General features: G+C 50.8%; 1 protein-coding gene across 2 annotated transcripts in view; it reads left to right on the forward strand.

The window, feature by feature from the left end:
• Positions 1 to 22,254, forward strand: part of NEURL1 (neuralized E3 ubiquitin protein ligase 1) — an 82,518-nt gene that overhangs the window by 27,133 nt on the left and 33,131 nt on the right. Inside the window, exon 1 of one of the 2 annotated variants that reach the window (XM_058543924.1) lies at positions 19,945 to 20,216. The exons of the other annotated variant lie outside the window; for it this stretch is intronic. Coding sequence (XP_058399907.1) covers positions 20,183 to 20,216 — 34 coding nt within the window. The 5' untranslated portion in view covers positions 19,945 to 20,182. Of the gene's footprint in view, positions 1 to 19,944; positions 20,217 to 22,254 lie in introns of those variants that run through there. 2 annotated transcript variants of the gene reach the window in all.

Here is a 22,254-nt window from a genome sequence, read left to right on the forward strand (position 1 = left end):
GACAGGGCTAGGTATCCAAAAGTATGTGAAAACAATGGGTGGAATTCAAACAAATCCTGATATACTTCTCTTACTGGGAGCCCCTGGGAGTCAGTGCAAGGGCTCCACCTCTCGTGCCTCTGGGGGCTGGTTGGGTCTGGTTCCCCTGCCCAGAAATAAAGGAACCCCTTAAGGATTTATCTAGAAGACCTCAGACCCTCCTTGAGCCTGTGTGTGGTTTTGGACCCCCTGTCTCAGACATTACACTGCGTCCTCATCATTTTTGACACCATTTAAAACTCTACTGCCACCACCAGCAACAGACACTTTAAAAACAGTTTATCGCTTAAATTACTTTGAGTAATATACCCTTTGACCAACATCTCCCCATTTTCCCTACCCCTCAGCCCCTGGCAACCACTATTCTGCTCTCTGCTTTTATGCATTTGGCTTTTTTTGATTCCACATAGAAGTGAGATCATGCAGGATTTGTCTTTCTCTATCTGGCTTATTTTACTTAGCGTAATGTCCTCTAGGTTCATCCATGTTGTCTCAAATGGTAGGATTTCTTTCTTTTTTTAAAGCTAATATTCCATTGTGTATATATATTTATCCATTCGTCTGTAGATGGACACTTAGGTTGTTTCCATTTATTGGCTGTTGTGAATAATGCTGCAGTGAACAGGCAGTGCAGGTAACTCTTTGAGTAGTGATTTTATTTCCTTTAGATATATATTCCAAATATATAAGTGGGATTGCTGGATCATATGCTATTTCTATTCTTAATTTTTTTCAGGAATCTCCATACTGTTTTCCATAGTTGCTGTACCAATTTACATTCCCACCAACAGTGCACGAGGGTTCCCTTTTCTCCACATTCTCAGCAGCATTCGATATCTTTTGTCTTTTTGATAATAGCCATTCTAACAGGTGTGAGGTGATATCTCATTGTGATTTTGAATTGCATTTCCTTAATGATTAGTGAAGATGAACATTTTTTCATATTCTTGCTGGCCATTTGTATGTCTTCTTTGGAAAAATGTCTATTCAGGTTCTTTGCCCATTTCTTGAATCAGGTTGTTTGTTTTTTTGCTGTTCAGTTGTTTGAATTCCTTATATATTTTGGATATTAACCCTTATCAGATGTATGGTTTGCAAATACTTTCTCCCATTGCGTAGGTTGTCTCTTCACTCTGTTGATTGCTTCCTTTGCTGTGCAGAAGCTTTTTAGTGTGATACAATCCCTCTTGTTTATTTTTGCTTTTGTTGCCTGTGCTTTTGAGATCATTGTCAAAACCAATGTCAAGGGGGGCCGGCCCGGTGGCGCAAGCAGTTAAGTGCGCTACACTCTGCTGCGGTGGCCTAGAGTTCGCTGGTTCAGGGGGGGGGGGGGGCGGGGGGGGCCGGTGGGGGGGGGGGCGCGCACGGACACACCACTTGGTAAGCCATGCTGTGGCGGCATTCCACATGAAGTGGAGGAAGATGGGCACAGATGTTAGCCCAAGGCCAGTCTTCCTCAGCAAAAAAAAAAAAAAAAAGGAGGATTGGCAGATGTTAGCACAGGGCTGATCTTCCTCACCAAAAAAAAAAACACAAAACCAAAAACCAATGTCAAGCTTTTTCCCCATGTCTTCTTCCAGTAGTTTTACAGTTTCAGACTGTAAAGACTTATGTTTAAGTCTTTAATCTATTTCGAATTGATTTTTGTGTATGGTGTGAGATAGGGGTCCAGTTTGAAAATTCTGCATGTGGATATCCAGTTTTCCCAGTATCATTTATTGAAGAGTCTATCCTTTTCCCATAGTGTAGGTTGTTTCTTCACTCAACATGTTGATTGCTTCCTTTGTTGAAGATCAGTTAACCATAAATGCTTGGACTTATTTCTGGGCTCTCTGTTCTGTTCCATTACTCTGTCTGTCTGTTTTCATGCCAGTACCATGCTGTTTTAATCACTATAGCTTTGTTATGGTTTGAAGTCAGAAAGTGTGATGCCTCCAGCTTTGCTCTTCTTGCTCAGGATTGCTGTGGCTTTTTGGGGTCTTTTGTGCTTCCATATGAATTTTAGAATTGCTTTTCTATTTCTGTGAAAAATGCCATTGGGATTTTGATAGGGATTGCATTGAATCTGTAGATTGCTTAGAGTAGTGTGAACATTTTAAACAGTATTGATGCTTCCAATCCATGAACGTGAGATATCTTTCCATTTATTTGTATCTTCAATTTCTTTTGTTAATGTTTTATAGTTTTCAGCGTACAGAGCTTTCACCTCCTTGGTTAAATTTATCACTGGGTATTTTATTCTTTTTGATGCCATTGTAAGTGGGATTGCTTTCTTAATTGATTTTTTGGATGGTATTTTGCAGTTGTCTTTCCTACGTATAGTTGGGGGGGGATGAGCCTATAGTGCACACTTTCAAAGCATTCAACTTTGTTTTTTGGTTGTATTTTTTTAAATAGTTGTAAAATACACATAACGTAACATTTACCACCTTAACTATTTTTAGGTGTACCATTTAGTGGCATTAAGTATGTTCACATTGTTTTCAAACAAATTCACATTTGTTTAGTGGCATTAAGTAATTCACATTGGATTAGCACATTAATGTACCATCCATTTCCAGAACTTTTTTCAATTTCCCGAACTGAAACTCTGTACCCATTAAACAATAACTCTTCATTCTCCCTGCCTCCAGCCCCTGGCATCCATCATTCGACCTTCTGTCTCTATGAATTTGACTGCTCTAGGTACCTCATATAAATGGAATTATACAGTACTTTGTCCTTTTGTGACTGGCTTATTTCACTTAGCATAATGTCTGTAAGGTTCATTCATGTTGTAGCATGTGTCAGAATTTTCTTCCTTTTTACTGCTGAATAATATTCCATTGTATATATATATACACCACATTTTGTTTATCCATTCATCTGTCGATGGACACTTGTGTTGTTTCTATCTTTTGGTTATTGTGAATAATACTGCTATGAACATAGGGGTACAAGTATCTGTTCGAGACCTGGCTTTCAATTCTTTTGGGTGTGTACCCAGAAGTGGAATTTTTGGGTCATGTGATAATTCTATTTTTAATTCTTTTTGAGGAACTGATTCAACTTAGTTTTTACAGAAACAATAATTTTCTTTCCCTACCCCTTCTCTCATACTCATATTTAATGGATTTTTAAGAACAGCTTTATTGAAGTATAATTGACATACAATATACTGCACATATTTATAATGTACAATTTGCTGTGTTTTGATGTACATATATATCTGTGAAACCATCAGCACTGTCGAGTTAATGAAAATCTCCATCACCCTCAAAGATGTCCTGGTGCCTTTAGAAGTCCCTCTCTCCTCCTCCTCCCTGCCCCCCCCCCCCTTATTCAAGTAACTACTGATCTGCTTCCTGTCACTACAGATTAGTTTGCATTTTTAAGAGTTCTATATAAATGGAATCATACAGAATGTACTCTCTTTTCCTCTGGCTTCTTCCACTCAGTATACTTATTTTGAGATTTGCTCATATTGTGCTGTGTATTAATAGTTCATTCCTTTTTATTGCTTAGTGGTATTCCATGGTGTGGTTGTACAATTTGATCCTCTCTTCACCTGTTGATGGACATTTGGGTTGTTTTCAATTTTATGCTATTACAAATAAAGTTGCCAAGAACATTTGTATACCAGTCTATGTATGGACATATATTTCCTTTTCTCTTGGGTAAATACCTAGAAGTGGAGTGGCTGGATCATATGGTAGGTGTATGTTTAATTTAAGCATTTAAAGCTATTCTTTAAAATGGTTGTACTGTTTATATTTTCACCAGCAGAGTATAAGAGTTCTAATTTCTCCACATTCTCACCAACACTTGGTATGGTCAGTCATTATAATTTTGGCCATTCTAACAGGGGTGTGGTGGTATCTCATCAGGGTTTTAATTTGCATTTCCTAATGACTGATGATATTGAACATTTTTTTCATATGCTTATTTGTCATCTGTATATCTACTTTGGTTAAGTGTCTATTGAAATTTTTGCCCGTTATTTTTGTCCAGCTTTATTGAGATATAATTGACATATAACATTGTGTAAGTTTAAGGTGTACAATGTATTAATTTGATACAAGTATATATTGCAAAGTGATTACCATCATAGTGTTAGCTACCACCTCCATCCCATCACATAGTTACCATTTCTTTTTTGTGGTGAGAACGTTTAAGATCTACTCTCTTAGCAACATTTATGTATGTAATACAGTATTATTAGCTATAATCACCATGCTATACATTAGATCCCCAAACTTGTTAATCTTATAGCTATAAGTTTATACCCTTTGCCTAAAATCTCCCCATTTACCCCACTGCCAACCCCTGGTAACCACCACTCTACTCTTGTTTCTCTGAGTTTGACTCTTTTAGATTTCACATATAAGTGATATTATACTGTATTTGTCCTTTTCTGTCTGACTTATTTCGCTTAGCATAATACCATCAAGGTCCTTCCAGCTTGTTGCAAATGGCAGGCTTTCCTTCTTTCTTGTTGGCCCATTTATTTTTTATTGGGTTGTTTGTTCTTTTTTTTTTTTTTTTTTTTGTGAGGAAGATCAGCTGTGAGCTAACATCTGTGCTAATCCTCCTCTTTTTGCTGAGGAAGACCGGCTCTGAGCTAATATCTATTGCCAATCCTCCTCCTTTTTTTCCCCAAAGCCCCAGTAGATAGTTGTATGTCATAGTTGCACATCCTTCTTGTTGCTGTACGTGGGACGCGGCCTCAGCATGGCTGGAGAAGCGGTGCATCAGTGCGCGCCCGGGATGCGAACCCGGACCGCCAGTAGCGGAGCGCGCACACTTAACCGCTAAGCCACGGGGCCGGCCCTGGGTTGTATGTTCTTATTTTTGAGTTTTGAGAGTGCTTTACATATTCTAGATTCTCTATTAAGTATGCGCTTTGCCTGATTTTCTCCCAGGCTGTGGTTTGTCTTTTCATTTTCTTAAAAGAGAAGTTTGATATTTTTTTGTGTAATATTTAAACAGTTTACATAGTTTCCTGGCATACCAACCTGTCATAAACAAGTTCAGGGACAACACAACTTCTCGTATGGAGCATACAGTTTGGCTGGAGGGAGCAGAAGGGTGTACAGGGACACCCGGGAAGACCTCACCAGTTTTGAAGAGTCTTTGTGCTGTGGGTGTCAGTCATAATGTTTTCCAGAGGGAATGGAGCTCATCATTATGGCTGAGGACCCTGTTTTTATTCGAGGTCATAATGTGTACGATGAAAAGGCTACATATTCCAGCTTCCCTTGCAGTTTGGTGTAGCCATGTGACTACATTCTAGTCAATGAAATATAAATTAGAATCGTTGGGTGGACTTCAAATAAGGCTCCTTTAAAGAGGAGCAGATAGCTGGTGTAGGTCCTTTGATTTTGGTTTTCCATGCTCCTCCTGCTTTCTGCTTGGAATGTGGACAAGGTGGCTGGAGCTTCAGCAGCTATCTTGGACCATGAAGCAACCTTGAAGTGTCATGTGGAGTGATGGGGTAGAAAGATAAAGGAAGCAAGTCCCTGATGACTGCAGAGCTTTCACACTAGCCTTGGACTGTGTACCTACAGACTTCTTCTATGTGAGAGAAAACACCTCATGTGTTTAAAAATCCGTGTTATTTCTGGGTTTTGTTACTAGCAACCACATGCAATTCCTAAAGAAATTTGGTTAATATGGCAATTGGTCAAGGGGAAGTCAGTTCTACTGCATATATATTTACATCATTGAGATCATACTGTTAGAATTTTTTTATCTCTGCTTTTTATACTTACCTTTATCACCACTACTGTTTTCACCATCATCACGACCATCATCTTCCTCTTCAAATTGTTATTGTGAATAATAATCATTATCATTATTGTAACATCTTTGAGAGGATTCACTTCTTGTTGATAGAGGGTTGTTTGTGTGTAAAATGTATTTCTCTTGTGAAATATTCCATTGGAGGGTAAAGGACAGGGAGTCAGAGGGAGGCTTTGTCACTGAGGAACATCTGTGGAAATGGGTGGAGTTGTACTCAGATCTAGGGCAGCTTCAGTGTTCATTGGGCGTGGGCCACATCAATCATTTCTGCCCTGTGAACGGCCAGCATTACCCCACGTGGGGAAGCCCTCCAGGGGTGTAAGTGAAATAATAGGGATGGATTTCAGTCTTCTGCCAGGGTTGGCTGGTGGGGCAGGTCAGAGTCAGCAGTGCCTCTAAAGAAAGGTGGAGGAAATAGAGCTTGATGGTATAAGAAATAAGAAACTATTGAAGGTTCTTGAGTAGAGGAATAGCGTGGTTTGTGTAGGAGGGATTGGGGACGAGGTAGAGGGAACTCAGACGTGGGTAGGCCACTTAGCAGGCTCTCACAGTGGTCCAGGCATGAAGTGGTGAAGGTCACGTGTTAGGCAGGTCACGTATTAAGTAGTTAAAGAGAAGATTAAACATGGGAAAATCATAAAAACACTTATCAGAGGAAATGCTGGTGTGAGGAAAAATAGGGAGGAAGTATGAGAGGCTGGGTGAGCTGTTGGTCATCAACGCAGGTGTGACCCCGGGTGAAGGAGAGGGATAAGGAGGGAGGTTTGGTGGAAGCACTTTAGACTGCAGTGGAATTCTAAGGAAAGTTCAGCAAGGGCCCTGGGGAGTCCTCAAGCCCAAGCCACCGTTGCTGGTCAGAGGAGTCCCATGTCCCCAAGGAATGGGCCTGCCTTGATATCCCTGCCCACTCAGTCATTAGCTGGGAGCAGCTGTGGGAAGTGTGGCCTTGGAGCAAATACTGGGATGGATTTCAGAGCTCCAGAGCTGGGGCCCTCAGTAAATTATGCTCCCTGCGGTGGAAGATCTAAGGGCGGGGAGAACTGGGGTGGGAGATACGAGGAAGGGGACTGCTGCTGTCTCAGGGCTGTCATTGCAAGTAACAAATGCTGACCTGGACTGGCTTAAACAATGAGGCGCTGTACTATCTCAGTCCCAGCAAGTTCAGGGGTGGGTGGATTTCAGGGCTGGTGGAGTCAGAGTTCTAAGGTGAGCTCAAGGATGAGGCGCTTTCCACTCTCGGCTCTGCCCTCTGTGAGTTGGCTTCCTTCTGGACAGATAGCAACATGGCCATGGCAGTCCCAGGCATCACAACCAGACACAAGATCTAGAGGAAGAAGAATGAATTCTCTCATGTGCTTCTTTCTGAGGAGCAAGGAAACCTTTCTCAGAGGGGTCCCGCTGATTTCCTGCTGTGCTTCATTGGCCAGAAGTGGGTCACATGGCCATTCTTGCCCAATGGGCAAAGGGAATGAAACCGTTGTGATTGGTTTATACCAGTGCATTGCGGCCCTGGCTGCACATTGGAACCACCTGGAGAGCTTTTAGAAACACCTATGTCTGGGCCACCCCCGTCAGAGTTTCTGTATTGTTTTGGAGCGGGGACTGGTAATTTTAATAATCTCCTTAGGTGATGCTAATGTGCAGCCAGAGTGGAGAACCACTTGGAGTAGAATAGATGCTGGGGACTCAGCCACAATGTCTACTACTGTCACTAGTTTTGTGTGGCTTGGGCAAGTCACTTAACCTCTTTGAACCTCAGTTTCCTTATCTGTAAAATGGGGACTGGCAGTAACCACCTTCTGCGGATACTGGGAAGACTGAGTGAGCTCTTAGATGCTCATAGACTTTGCAAACTGTAAGTCACTGACACATGAGGGATGGTTGCTTATCATCCTCCTTCAATTTGGAGGGAAAATTCAGCTTCTGTGCTGCCTGAAGCAGCCAGGGTAGAGATTTCTCCTGAACACAGCTTCCTGCCGTTAAAATAAAAAAATGAAAGAGAAGGAAAAACGACAGACTGGGAAACCACGGGCAGTTGCAGTGGGCTTTTTTCTTCTTGGAAGGCGTGGGTTTGAATGTGCTGCTATAAATGGCTCATGCAAACGAGTTGGAGGGGCTCACCCTCCTGCTGCCTGAATCCGGGAGAGCCTGGGAGGGAGCCGGGCGCATGGTTTTCAGCATCTCCCCTGTGTAGTCCAGCAGTGGGCGGTTGGCGGCTGGTGGATGCTCTCCTGCTGCCTCCAGGGAAGATGGTCGGATGAGGCTGTGGTTCCTCAGTGTTCCAGGACACACCTGGTTGCTTGGCTTCTTGGCTGTTTCTAGCTGAATGAGCACCGGCTGGTGCTGCCAACAGCACCGAGGGAACCAGGAGCCCTGGAGGCTGTGAGCTTATGGGCCAGGCAGGCTTTTTTTTCAGGTACCACTGGGTCTGCAGGGACCTGGGGCATCGCGGCTGGGAAGGTGACCTCAGGGCTGTGCTCTGGAGCCTGGAGAAGGGGCAGATCGGGGCCAGGTCAAGACCACCCGCTGTCGGCCCTGGCCTCTCTTTCTCCCTCCTCTCCTTCTTTTCTTGCTTCCTTCCTAAATTATACTTTGAGCACCACGCAGTGCCCACCATGTTAGGTGCTGGGGATCCAGAGCTAAAAAGACACCTGTCTGCCCTCAGGTTTCTCCCAGTGTGGGATAGGGACCCTTGCCATCACTGCAGGGCTGGGGCTGCACAAAGGGCTGGACATGCCTTGGAGAGGGTAGGTCTAGTGTACCCTGGGGTGTTGGGATGACCTCAGGGAAAAGAGCCGGCGGAGCTGAGAGATGAAAGTGAGGTAGGAGTTTCTGAGTGACTAGTGTGGTGGGGGGCATTCCAGATAGTGGACCAGTGTTCAGGGAGCTGTGGACGGTGCGGTGCAGCCACATTCTAGGACACACATGGCTCGTGTGCATGGAGGGTAAGTACTCGGGTGGGAGGAGGTCCCGCGAGGTGAGGCTAGACACATGGGCTGGGCCATTTCACAGAGGACCTTGAATGTTCCCCAAAGGAGGGTCGAGTTTATCCACTGTGGGCTCTGAGCTGGGCAGTGACCCAGCTGGATTAGTCAGGCAAGAAGGTCAGTCTGGCAGCCCAGAGGAAGGGGGATGGGAGGCCAAAGGCTGTTGGAAGAGTTGTCCAGATCGGGATGATGCTGGCGGCCTGAACTGTGGGAGTAGCCAGGGGATGGATTTGAGGAGGACGCAGCGACTGCTCAGATGGGGGAATCCAGGCTGACACCAGACTTCTGGCCTGGCCAGTAGAACTCCAGGGGTAAACCAGGCCGTGGAAGCCTGAGGAGGTCCCCAGGTTGGGTGGGGTCAGGAAGAGGACTGAGAAGCAGTGATATCCAGCTAAGAGCGTGCTAGCTCATCCTTGGTTTTCCACCAAACCTTGGTGGTAAGGGGGAGAGAGGGAGGGTCTGCCACTTCAGACAGTGCGGGAATTCTTGATTGCTTCTCCCCAGTGATTCCCCTCCCACATCCCTGACTCAGGGAACTCCTGGTTCAGAGCTCAAGATGCATGAGTCGAATGCCTCCATTTCACAGATGTGAAGACTGTGGCCCACAGAGGAGACTGACTTGCCCAGGGTCACAGAGTGAATTATGGAGGCGGTATCATGACTAGTAAAAATAGACCCCCAATCAAAGGCTAATGGAACCCATCTCCCTCAATTGACCCTGAGAACAGAGCTCTCCTCTGGGCAGGAGCAGTGGGTTTGGCTAAGCAGAGCTGAAGTTATGAGGGGGGGGTATTGTTTTAGAGAGAGGAGGGGGCAACCCCAGGAGAGATCCCTGCTCCTGTTTGCCTAGAAGTGGGGCCCAATACAGGAGCTGCATTAACCCACCTCCTGGAGCCCTTACCCCCACCAGGAGGGAGGAACCTATGCAGACATTAAAAGGGACCCTCCCTCCTTGAGTCTCCCCAAACCCAACCAGGCTACTACAGACCTTGCCAAGCCTTGGTCGAGTTTTACCATGGGCCACATGACCTGCTTGGAACTCAGGAGTCCTGATTCCCAGGGAAGGCTTTGTCCTCTGGACTTTGATGCTGGAGAGTCCACCCTGTGCATTGCTGGGGTCTCTGGTGGCTTGCCTGACCCTGGGCTCCAGCAGCTGGAGGGAGGGGACGTGGCCTCTTGGGGGAGGAGCCTGAGAGAGAGGAAAGGAAGGCGGGAGCAATGGATGGACATGCAAATTGGGAGATAGGGCAGCTGCAGGGAGGAAAATGGGTTTCCTGTCTTGGCCTTCACCCTGTGGTGACTCCCCCTCATGGGCTGCCCTTTAGGCAGGAAGACCACAGTCCTGACAGCTGCCTTTGGTCAGCCACACCTGAGCTCTGGCTCCAGAGGGAGGGGCTGCCGGTGCTGAGCCAGCCACATGGTCATGGTCCCCAGGCCTTTAGAGACTAAGAGCCCCTGTTTGTGGGGCTTCCTGATGATGTGATGTGAGATTGTCTAGGGTTGGGGTCAGGGCCAAGGGCTGGAGGTGCAGTGTAGGGAACAGAGTTCGTTCATCAGTTCAGTGGTCACGAAGGCCGCCAGCCTCTCCTGAGAGGCCCTGAATGGACCCCAGTACTCACAGGTGCCTCTGTGCCTGAGGGTCCCGCCCTCGGCTCTGCAGGCAGCATGGCCAATGTCCTCTGTGCTCCAGATCCTGGCCCGTGGGGGGTGGGCACAGAGCTGGCATAGTTCAGTGGCTGGACCTCAGGTCGGTCACTCCTTTTTGCTCTGTGAGAAGAGAAGCTCCTGGTTCAGAGTCAAGCTGAGCCCCCCTGCTCCTAAAAAGGACCCTCCTTCCTTCTCTCTTTCCAGAGCATTTTCAGGTTTGTGTCTCAGGGCCTGTGAGAGCTGGGCTCCCCTGCATTAATCTCCCGCTTCCCCTTTGGACATGTGTGTGGTGTAAAGCTCTGGGTCCTGGAGCTCAGAGCTCCCTCTGACCCCCAGTGTGGGAGTGCCAGAGCCGGCGGGGCGAGGCCTGTGGGTGCGGGCAGGACAATGACTCTGGGAGCACCACTGCCAGAGAGTCCAGAGCCAGCTCACACTGGGATCAGCAATTTTTACATTTGTTCCTGCGCTGACCCTGGGCCCCTCCGACTGATGCTGTGTTTATTTAAGTGAAGGTGGCTTTTCTTAGGACAGCACTGTGTGATGACAAAGCCCAGGACCCTGGACTCCTGAGTCTGAGATCTGGGTTCTGGACCCGGCTCTGGCACTTTCTCGCTTTGGTAATTCATTTCTATCTCCTTGAGCCTCTCTGTTTTTCTCATCTATTTTTTTTTTTTAAACTTTATTTATTTATTTTTCCCCCCAAAGCCCCAGTAGATAGTTGTATGTCATAGTTGCACATACTTCTAGTTGCTGTATGTGGGACGTGGCCTCAGGATGGCCGGAGAAGCGGTGCGTCGGTGTGCGCCCGGGATCCTAACCTGGGCCGCCAGTAGCAGAGTGCGCGCACTTAACCACTAAGCCATGCGGCCCGCCCCCTGTTTTTCTCGTCTATTAAAGGAATGAGCATCTGCCCTGTGGTACCTCATAGGGTGCTTTTGCAAATCCAGTAAGATTCTGGTGAAAGTGTTTTGTAGCTATGAAGAGCTGGGTCATTATTCCCAGAGGCCACTTGGCAGAGAGGCAAGTGCCTGGACTCTGATGTCTGGTAGACGTGCGTGCAAATCCCAGCTTAGCTGCGTATTAGCTGTGTGACCTGCACCCAGTATTCAGCTTCCCCGAGCCTCCATTTTCCCATCTAGGGTGCTGAGTTCCCTGTGCTGCCTCTTCTTCTGGGGGCCCAGAGCAGGGGTTTCAAGATGCTGGCAGTAGATGTAATTTTCTTAATTGATCTGGGTGCTTATTTATCTTAGTTTCTGACTAATTTTTGCAAGAGGAAGAGGTGCTGGGACACCCACCGATGGGGTAAAGGCCTTTTAGGGGAGCCAGGTCAGAGACCACTGTGAAGTGGGGAGGCAGCTAGGCCCGGTAGGACTATGGAGCTCTGAGGGGCAGAGGCCCCGGGGCAGCTGGTAGAACAACTCTGAGCAGAGGCCTGTCTCTTGGGCTGGGGATTCTGGGACCTCAGGCCCCACCCGTCCTCAGACAGCCCCTGGGACTCACAGTGAAGCCTTCTGCTCTGCCGAATGGCTTCCTGGGTACCAGCCCCACCTCTGCACCCTGATCTGGCCTGGTCCCTATGTGATCAGCAGCCCAGTCCTCACCAAGGCTGTACCCATGACCATTCGCTTGGACAGTGTCCGCCCTCCTGGGAGGTGCACGATGTGGTGCTTAAGAGTGCAGGCTCTGGAGGCCAGCTGACCTGAGGGCAAATTCCAACGCTGCCATTTCCCACTCTGTGTCCTGGTTTCTCTCTGTAAGGTGAGGTAATGCCAGGGCCTCTGTATCGAGCTGAGAACGCAGGTGTCTCATCAACAGGACTGTCATGGACATGGCACTTCCTGTGCGTTCCACACTGTTCTGAACGCACTACGTGTGTGAACTCATGTCACCCTCCGGCAGCCCTATGAGGTAGGCACTATTATCACTAGCCCCATTTTCAGAAGAGGAAATAGACACCAAGTAGGTTTTAGAACTGAGATTTGAACCCAGACAGTCTGACTCCAGAGCCTACTCTTAACCACCACCTGTGAAGTACCTGGTGTAGACACACTCTAAGTGGCGGCAATGAGTAGTATTTAGTGTTGTCAGGTTATTGGGATCTGGCTGACAGTGGTCCTGCTGGGGTGCCCCAGCCCCAGGCCTGGCCCCTGTGGGGTCCTGCACCGTCTCTCTCTCGTGCCCACGAAGGCCCAATGTCTGAGCCCCAGTGTTGGAGTGAGGGGCCCCAGCAGTGGGGCGAGGCAGGGCCAGGGGCAGTGCACAGGAGTAGAGGTAGGGGTCAACTCAGCTGGTCCTGGGCTCTGCCATGCCTCGGAAAGCCGGACCTGAGAGGGGCAGGAAGCAGGAGAGAGCCCGAGGAAGCAGACTCCTCAGAGGCAGGAGGGTAGGCTGAAGGAGGCCCAGGGAGGCCTCCCAGCCTGGGGGTGGCTTCAGCTGGCTGGGGGCTGGACACCAAGAGAGGTGGGCTGAGCCACGGGGGCTAAAGGTGTGTGTGTGAGTGTGTGTGTGAGAGAGAGAGAGGGAGAGGGAGGGAGAGAGAGGAAAAGGGAGGGAGGGAGAGGGGGTGGATGGGCTGGAGGAGGGTGGTCTCTGCCTGCCGAGGAGGGATTTAACCTCCTGCTATCAGCTGCCAGCTTTCCTCATAATCCAGGCGGGCTGAGCGGGATCAGCCGAGCGTGTTGACGCATCTCCGGTGGACAAGGCTCGTGCTCGCTCCAGCACGTGTCCTCCTGCGTCACCTTGGGTCTCCTCATCTCTCTGCCTCACCTCCCGCATAGCTGTCTCATTGTCTGCCCTTCCTTACCCGCCTCAGCCAGGTTATAATTTAGGGAGCATCTTATGAATTCAGACCCTGGTCGTTTATCACTCGTGATCATGGAGACAAGGGCTGGCTTCAAGTTCAAAATTCATTCTACCCCTGAACAAAAACAGAGCACTAACCAGGCAACAAGGGATGATGTTTAATCTGCCTACTTAGAAGAACCTACTCTTAGCCAGCACTCCGAAACGCCGTTTGCATATACGGCATGCGTGCAATAATACACAGAAGGCTTAGAACAGCGGCTGGTGCGAGGTAAGCAGTGCTGAGCCAGTGGTGCCGGCATGATGCTGAAGGCAGTCATTATCTCTTGAAGCTGGTCCGCCCTTCTTCTCCTTGGTGTAATGTTTATACTTAGTGCCATACTCACATCCTGCGTCCTCAGTCACTCCGCTCTGAGGTTGGCACAGGGATCTGAGCCCTTCCAGGTTCTACCTGGATTCCTGAGTTCCCTGGGTCTCTGAACAACATCGACAGCAATAGTTACTATTACTTTTTGGGCCAAACACTGGGTCTCAGAGAAGCTTGGTGGCTTGCCCAGTCACATGGCAGTTCAACTTGCCTGTCTGATCTCAAGACCAGAGCTCCCACCCTCCACGAGGGTGGGGTGGGTGCATCCACCCACCCTTCCTGGCCGGTGACATAGATCTTATCACAGGCAAATGTTTGCTTCCTGCAGGGGGCTGTGAGGGTGTGGGCTCCATCTGGCACACTCTGTCCTGGGATTCGAAACCTGGTTTCTTCCTTGTTCTGTCCTTCCTGCCTGGCATGGATGGTGACCCCTCTGTCTAGTCCAGGCTGGCTGGGACGGCCCTGAGGCCCGGACCTGGGGAGCAGGAGTAGGTGTGTTTGTGTCCTGGACGGTCTGAGAAAGGGCTGCTTGGCACTGGGCCCGGGGCCTGGGAGGGGCGCCCAACTCCAGGCTGTTTTCTCAGATTCCCTTTCGGTCTCCGCCCTCGCCTCTGCACCTGTTGTGTTCCCATCATCCTGGGCGGCTGGCGGCTGGCAGCTGTCACTGCTGGGGCACCTGTCCCAGCCCCAGAAGACGCCCTAAGGGTTCCTTGGCTCCAGTTTCTCTGCAGCACACAGCTCGTGGTCTCTGTCTCTCTGTGTCTTTGTCCTCATCTCCATGCACATTGCTTTTTCTTCCAGATTCCAGGCGGCAGCCTCCATTCTCATCTTGGTTCTGGGCGTGGAAGGAAGCTTTAGGGTGGGGTTCCCTGCTCCCCATTCTCTAGTACCAGGTCCCCTCTGGTGGAGGGAGGATGGCCCTGGCAGGTCGACCTTAAGCCCCAAATGCCAGGTGACTCATCATCTCAATCAAATTATTCCTTGTTCTTGACGAAAAAGACGCTGTAGCAACCAGGAGCTGCCTCCCAGCTCCGCCCCAGCAGGGCCACCTCCCCTCCCTGACCTCTCTTTATGGACGTCTCCAGATACCAGTCCCCTCTGCCCATCTCATAAGGAGAAGTTATCCCCTCTCCTTGTCCAGGCTTATCTTCTGTGCCTTCCAATGCCCTGACCTGTATGTCGTGATAAGCTCCAGAATACTTTAAACCTGAGTTGAAGACCTCCTTATCTTCCACCCACTGTGTGACCATGGGGAAGCCTATGACTTACTAGGCCTCCTTTGCTACACCTGTAAAGTGGGCAAGTTACTTACTGGCCTGCCTGAAGGCAGTGGCTGGACCCAGTGCTCTCTTGAGGCTCCTTCCCCTCAGAGATCTTGGAGTCTGTGGTTCTGATGGTTTCTATTGACCAGTGAACTTGTTCCATGTTTTGTTCCGCAGTTGCTGGGTCTGCCGTAGACTTTCTGTTCAAAGAGGGCAGGCTCAGCCTAGGGATGTGGGTGCCAGGCCTTGTGGGATGTGGATGAGAAAGGACTTGGTGAGGAGAGAGTTGAGCTGGGTAGCCTACCACGGAGAACAAGATGGCACCCAAGAAGGAAGAGGAGCAGGCAGAAAGGGGTCAGGAGACGGGGAGATGGCAGCGAGAGGAGGAAGGCGCTGGTGGTGGGGAGGGTCTTGGGAGCTGAGTGGGTTCAGAGATCCAAGGGGGCAGAGGTTCCCAGGATGGGGCCAGAGAGCAGATGCAGCCAGGGGTAGCCAGAAAGGGAGGGTCTCTGTCAGACCAAACTGCTCCCCAAGGACACATCCAGCCCTGCCTTCTGACTGTGGGCTTTCAGGCGTTACAGCCCCCACCCAGGTCGTGGATGGGTCTACCTTCTGTAGGATTTCCAGAATGGGCTCTCCTGTTAGCGGATGGAAAGTCCAGTCTTATGCCAGTCTGCAGTCTCCCCTACCTTCATTTAAGCTCCATCCCTGGGATGTCACCCTCTGTCCACTGGAAAACTCCTAGGCTCTGCCTCTGCATAGAACCCTTATGATTCTTTAAGGAGAAGGTCCATTGTTGCCTTGTCTTCTTTTCTCCAAGGAAGAAGAGCCCCTGCCCTTTGACCTTTTCTGGATAGAGCATGAGTTTTGATGCAGGCAGATCTGGGTTTGAGCTCCAGCTCATCTTGCCTTCAGTGTAACCTCTCTGAGCCTCAGTTTTATAGCCTGCAAGATGGGGATGATAATAATCCTGCCGGGATGTTGTGGGGATTAGGCGAGATTATATATGTGAACTACTTAGCATGGTACCTGGCATACAGTAAGCGTCCAATAAGTGGTAGCATTTACAGCCTCTTCCGTAGATTTGTTTATAGATTCTCCATTCCTCTTTCACATCCTTTCCGTCTTTTCACATCCCCTTTCACATCCTTTCTGGCTACAGAACAGAACACTGAAATAATTCAGCCAGAGCCAAAGGAACCTCATTCCTTGATCCCAGCATGGCTCCTGCTTGGCTTCTGAAGGGTGGAAATTGGGTCTGGCCCAACAGTGGGTCCGAGGTTGGCACTTAGTGAACGCTGGATGAATGAATGATGTAGGTCAGTGGTTCTCTCACCCCTTGTAGTAACAGAATCCTTTATGAAATTGTATGTGATGCCCCAATGAATAAAACTGTCTGCCGCAGCATCTGTAGAGGCCTGGACACTGCTCTGGGGAGTCTGTGGGGGGCACCTTCAGACACAGGACATTGCCACTTCTTATTTAAATTGGGGAAGTGGATTGTAGGAAAGAGGACCCAAGTCTGCTGGAAAAACCTTCCAGACAGTGATGTGTGAAGGCCCAGGGGCTGCCCAGGCTGCCTCCCAGTTCTCTGCTCCACTCAAGTGTCCAGAGTGAGGGCCGCCTCCCACCTGAAGGGCTCTTGGTTTGCTGAGCCCTCACCCGGACCCTTTCCCTGCTTGGTTACTTCCCCCCAGTTCTGTCTCTGGAAAATTGCATGAATTCAGTTCCATTTGTGAGAGGTTTTCTGAGCAACCGTTCTGTGCAGACATGATGCTGGGCCTGGGGGAGTGAGGCGACTCTGGTACAGGCCTGACCCTGCTGCATGGCGCCACTTTCTCCCCTGGCGCCTTTGCCTCCTCTGCATTACCCACCCACCAGATGGCAGAGTGACCTTTTAGACATGCAGGTCTGGTCTTGCTGCCTCCCTGGTGAAACCTGTCAGGGGTTCCCTATTGCTCTCAGAAAGAAGGCCGGATTCTTCACCCTGCTGCTCGAGGCCCTCCTGGTGTGTCCTCAGTCCACCTTGGCTTGCCATCAGAAACTTTCCCCAGGTTTCTCCTGCCGTCCCTGCTCCAGCACTACCAACCTTGCTTCCTGAAGGTACAGGGCTCCCTCCAGCCACAGGGCCTTTGCATATGTTGTGCTCACTCTCTGGAGCACTCTCTCCTCTAACCTGCTTCCACAACCCATGGACGTGACTACTTTAAGGCCTGTCTTGAGCCCCCAGAACCTTGCTCTTTTCTTTCAGAACACTTTTTTTTTTCTTTTATGGGGAAGATCAGCCCTGAGCTAACATCTGCCAATCCTCCTCTTTTTGCTGAGGAAGAGTGGCCCTGGGCTAACATCCATGGCCATCTTCCTCTACTTTATATGGGACGCTGCCACAGCATGGCTTGATAAGCGGTGCATCGGTGCATTGGTGCGTGCCCGGGATCCGAACTGGCGAACCCCGGGGCCGCCACAGCAGAGCGCACGCACTTAACCGCTTGCGCCACTGGGCCGGCCTCTCTTTCAGCACACTTTTTTAGGACTGTGATGAAATGTTCCTTAGTGAGACTACTTGATAAATGTCTGTTTCCCTCTGGACTGTAAGTCCACAAGAGCCAGGGCCTGTCTATTGTTGATCACTATTGCATTGCCAGCTTAGTGTCTGGCACTTAGTAGACGCTCAATAAATGCCAATCAAGATGAATTGTTGAGATGTGCACAGGAGAAGCCAAGGCAAGGAGACAAGGCCACAGCGAGGCCATGTCTGTCTCTGTGAAGGGCAGGATAAGACGAGGGGTTGCGAGAGACATAGCTTGGGCTCGGAGGAGAGACAAGCTCCAAGAAGGGGGACTCACTCTGTGCACGGGGCCCTAGGAATGCTTCCCAGAAGAAGTGTTCCCAGTGCTCCGGGGGTGGGACAACCAGGCTGGTCATGTGGGAGGGGTTGATGGGGAAGAGCCCAGCCAGATGCATTAAAAAGCAGGCAGGATGAGGTGGGTTGACTCTGCTGCTGCAGGAACAGCCTCCAGAGCAGCCTCTTTTTGCTTCAGTCTCCTCATCTGTAAAATGGGTGTAAAAATGCAACCTATCTCTTAGAGTTGTCATGAGGATTGAACCAGTTAGTAAGTGTAATGTGCTCAGAACTGCCTGGCACACAGTCAGGCCTTGTGTTTGCTGTTATTATGATTATTTACCCCACAAAGGAATTTGGGTTATTTCCTCTGCCAGACTTTGGCTTAGCCTCCCTCCCCCAGAGGACCTGGGTATGTGTGCCATGGAGCGTGTGTGTGCGTGTCCGTGTGGCCGGGTGCAGGCACGAGCAAGCATGTGCCTGTAGAGAGGGGCAGCCTTTTGTGGGATTGGGTGTCACAGCTTCTCCCAGGGAGAAGTCTCAGGCACACCTCTGGTCTGGGAGAAGGATTAGCATGCCGGGCTTGTGGGCACTTTCACCCAGGCCTGCCCAGCCCTCTGGCTGATGACCCTAGGTCAGGCTCAAATGCCCCTCACCCTTCTCCAGACCCACACAGGGGTGGCAGCAACAGGGTCCTGAGTGAGGGCTCAGGGCCCAGCACAGCCCATCACAGAGTCCAGGCCTCTGAGTTCCATCTGATACGAGACAGCCCCCGCCTTTCCCATGGCTCTTTCCCCAGCCCTCACCCCTCCGCCTGCTGGCCTTCCCTCCCCATCCACTTCTTTCCCTGGGAACCCAGATCCCTGACCCTAAGGACAAGAGCTGGGGGCTGGGCCAGGGCCTGGGAGGAGGGAGCTGTCCTGTTGTCCTGGGAGAGGCTCCTGTCCTGCAGAGATCCTGTGATGGATGATGGACCATGAGATTGTCCCACAGACCTGAGCTTGAGTCCTGGCCCTGCCTCTGACCTGCTGGGTAACCTTAGGCAAGTTCCTGAGCCTTTCAGAGCCTCTGCTTTCTTTTCCGTAAAATGAACCTAACAAACAGTAGCCTCTGCCACCTGGAATATAAATTAGACAGTGCACGCAGTGCCTGGTGCGCCGTGAGCGCTCCGTGCATGGGGGCTGCTCTTCTGGTGATGCCCTGGGCTCCCCCAGCGTGCTTGCCTAGGGCTGGAGGGGCCTGCCCTCCTGCCGCCCCTGCCTTCTCCGTCTGCACCTTTCCCTCTCTCCTGAATGTGGGCTGCCAGGTTCCACACTCAAGATTTCTCCAGAGACTGCATGAGTCTGTGGGAGCGTGCGTGTGTGGAGTGTGTACATTGCAAGGTGTGTACGTAACCATGAGTATGAGTCTGGTGGGCAGTAGGTGGCTAAGTGTGTTCAATGGTGAATGCTTATAAGCGCTTATGAGCCTGTGTTTGTGCATATATGTGTGAAAGGTGTAGATGGGTAATGTGGTCTGTATACATTGGCGTGTGTTCGTATATGTTTGTGATTAAAGGGATGGTTTGGTGCAGGGATAAAAGTGTGGATTCCAGTGCCAGACTGCCTGGGTTTGCATCCCACCTGCTGCTTTCTGGGTTGGTCACCTCTCTCTGTTTCAGTTTTCTCATCTGTAGGATGATCATAATAATGGTACCTATTAATAATAACAATAATACTGAACTCATCATTCAGCCTGAGACGACCAAAGGAGTTAATACTCCTGAAGTACTTTCAGTAGACCCCGGAAGAAGCGGTGTTAGCTGTTTGTTATTAAGCTCCACCAGCCGGATTGTAAGCCCCTTGAGGGCAGGGATGAGGTCTGTTTTGCTCACCATGGTGTCCTCATCACCTCGCCCACATAGGTGCATGATGGCATGTGAAAGGCTGTAGGTCTGGGCGAATGGTGAGGGTGTGTGTGTGTGTGTGTGTGTATCTGTGATGAGGTATGTGATAGGGAATGTGCATATGTGCATGCGTGTGTGTGTGTGTGTGTGTGTGTGTGTGTGTGTTTATGTGTCTGCTCCGGCTGGGGCATCTCCAGTGCTTTCTGGAGCTTGGCTATTTCAGGAAGCCTCTAGTCTCCTCCTCCTTATGTAAATAAACATGACAGATCCCATTGCCTGTACCAGCGAGGGGAGGTGGGGGAGGCTCGGGGAGTGGGTGGGAGCTGGGAGGCAGCAGTGAGCAGGGCTAGAGGGGTGTGCGTGTGTGCATGTGTGGCCGGCCTGTCGGGCAGGCAGCCGTGTGCGGGAGGGAGTGCGTGAGGGCGCGGGAGGGGCAGGCTCAGCCCTGCCATGCCGGCTGCCGGCCACGGGGGAGGAGGGGGGGTAGGAGGAGGGGAGCTGGCGGCCAGGGCGGCTCGGTGACGAGGCCAGCCGGCCAAACGGAGGTGGCTGTGCTGCCCGCTGCCCACGATGGGGGGACAGATCACCCGGAGCACCCTCCACGGTAAGGCCCCAGCTGATGACTGGGGGTCCGCCCATCCCCAGCCTGGGGACCACCTGGGGAGGCTGGGGCCAGGAGCAGTGGGGCTGAGGGCATGGTCAGCCCCCTGCCTCTTCATTCTTTAGTGGAATCCAGGGCCATGGGAGGGTGTGCCTTTGGGTGGCAGGTACTGTGGTGGGAGAATGTAGGGGAGCTGGGATAAGCAGGAAGAGGGGGACTTTCCCTGGCAGCTGGTGAGAGGTCGGGCAGCTGAGTCTCCCCACAAAGTCTCCTTGTCCTCTTACCTCCCCAGGGTGCTGACCAGCCCCCAAGTGGGATGTGAGGTCCCAGGTGTCTGTACCCTCCTCTCCTAGAACTGAGGAAGAGCACAGTTAGACAGCCGGGGGGACCTAGTGGTGGCTCCTGGGATGCAGGCCATGGAGGTCAGCGCTGTGTTCCATGATGGAGCCGTGGAGAGATGTGTGGGCACACACGTGTGTACATGAGTGTGTGTGCATGTCTGTGCTCATGAGTGTGCATTGGAGGTATCTGTGGGTGTGTATCTGTGCCAGTTTGTGCTTAAGCACATGGGTTGGCAAGTGACAGCCCCCCACATTGCCTGACCTCGGTGGTTCTCAAAGTGTGTGCTCTGCTGGGGAGGCCAATGAACTTCTGACCCCTGGGGTTCCCGTCCCCAGTTAGACAGATGGACAGGCAGGCAGGTGAAGGGGTGGAAGGGAGGAGCGCCAGCTGGCTCCCTCCTTGAAGGACTCCTGCTTGCCCCAACTCCTGTGCCCATGCCCTCCGGGCTCCATCGCTGTGATCTTAGGAGTAACCTGGCCTATGTGGCACCAGACCCAGAAGTGGGAGCCTTCCCAGAGACTTGTTTTGTCATCGCTGGGCCCCAGGAGCTGGGGTTCCTGTACAAACTGGCTGGCTCCAGAACAGTCCGGGCTGACCTTGCGGAGTCCCTGTCACACTCCCCTGTGTCCCCTCCCCCTCCCCCGGACAGGGCATTAGGAGGTGGGGCAGCCTCCATCTGCTGGGTCCAGTGGGCACTGGGAGAGGCCCGAGAAGGAATGAGGGTGGTGGCAGGAGCGAGTGGGAAGCTCTGGCTGGGACTGGTGACCAGGTGGCTTCCCCCTTCCAGGCTCTGGACTTTGAGAGAGTAATTTCTAATTTAAAAAGAAAAAGGCATGGAAGGAGACATGGGAAAAGCAAATCATTGGCTCTCTTAAAAGGAAATGAATTTCGTCCTGGGCCTGAAGGTGTAAGTGACAGATGGAAGGCCCTGAAGACACATAATCCAGAGCTGGCTAGGGGCAGTGCCAGTGGCCTGGGCCTTTGGCCTGAGATTCGGATTGGACTGACCTGGGCCTGGCCCTGCCTCTCTGTGGGGCGGGGGCTCCTCTCAGGGCTCATTGGCCCCAGCGGGGCCTGGTGGCAGAGGGTCTGGGCCAACTGGCATTTTCTGCTGGAGTCAGGCTTGGGCAAGCCTGTGGCCTGGGAAGGACAGAGAGGCCCCCAGAACAGGATCAGGATGCAGCACGCTGTCCTCCAGCTGCGTTGGAGCACAGGCTTCAGAGGGCAGTGAGGACCTCGAGACCACCCGTGACAGCAGATGGTCGTCAAGAGCTCATGCTCTGGAGTAGACAGACGTGTTATAGGAGTGTCTTCCTGAGCCTCAGTTTTCTCATCTGTCAATGGAGCTAATAATAGTACCCTCCTCGTAGGATTATTGTGAGGAATGCATGAGACAATGTGAGCAAGGACTTAACATGGGGAAAACCAAAAGGGCTTGGAAAGGCATTCTGAGGCCGGGGTCATCTTCCCTCCCTCTCCCCCTGAGACAGGAGGATAGCTTGGGGTAGGCTGGAAACTCTAGGAGTTGGGCGTCAGGCTGGGTGGCCATTGGTGAGTGCTAATTAAATGTCTCATCTGCCTTGGTGCCCATGCCCTTGCCACGACCACCCTCCTCAGGCTAGGCCCCTGCTAAGTGGCCCTGGCCCCTGCCTCAGCCTACCATCAACACAGCAGGGTGTGGAGAGGGGGTGTTGCTTGT

The sequence above is a fragment of the Diceros bicornis genome, chromosome 6 (genome assembly GCF_020826845.1).
Source record: "Diceros bicornis minor isolate mBicDic1 chromosome 6, mDicBic1.mat.cur, whole genome shotgun sequence".
Taxonomy (NCBI): Eukaryota; Metazoa; Chordata; class Mammalia; order Perissodactyla; family Rhinocerotidae; genus Diceros; species Diceros bicornis.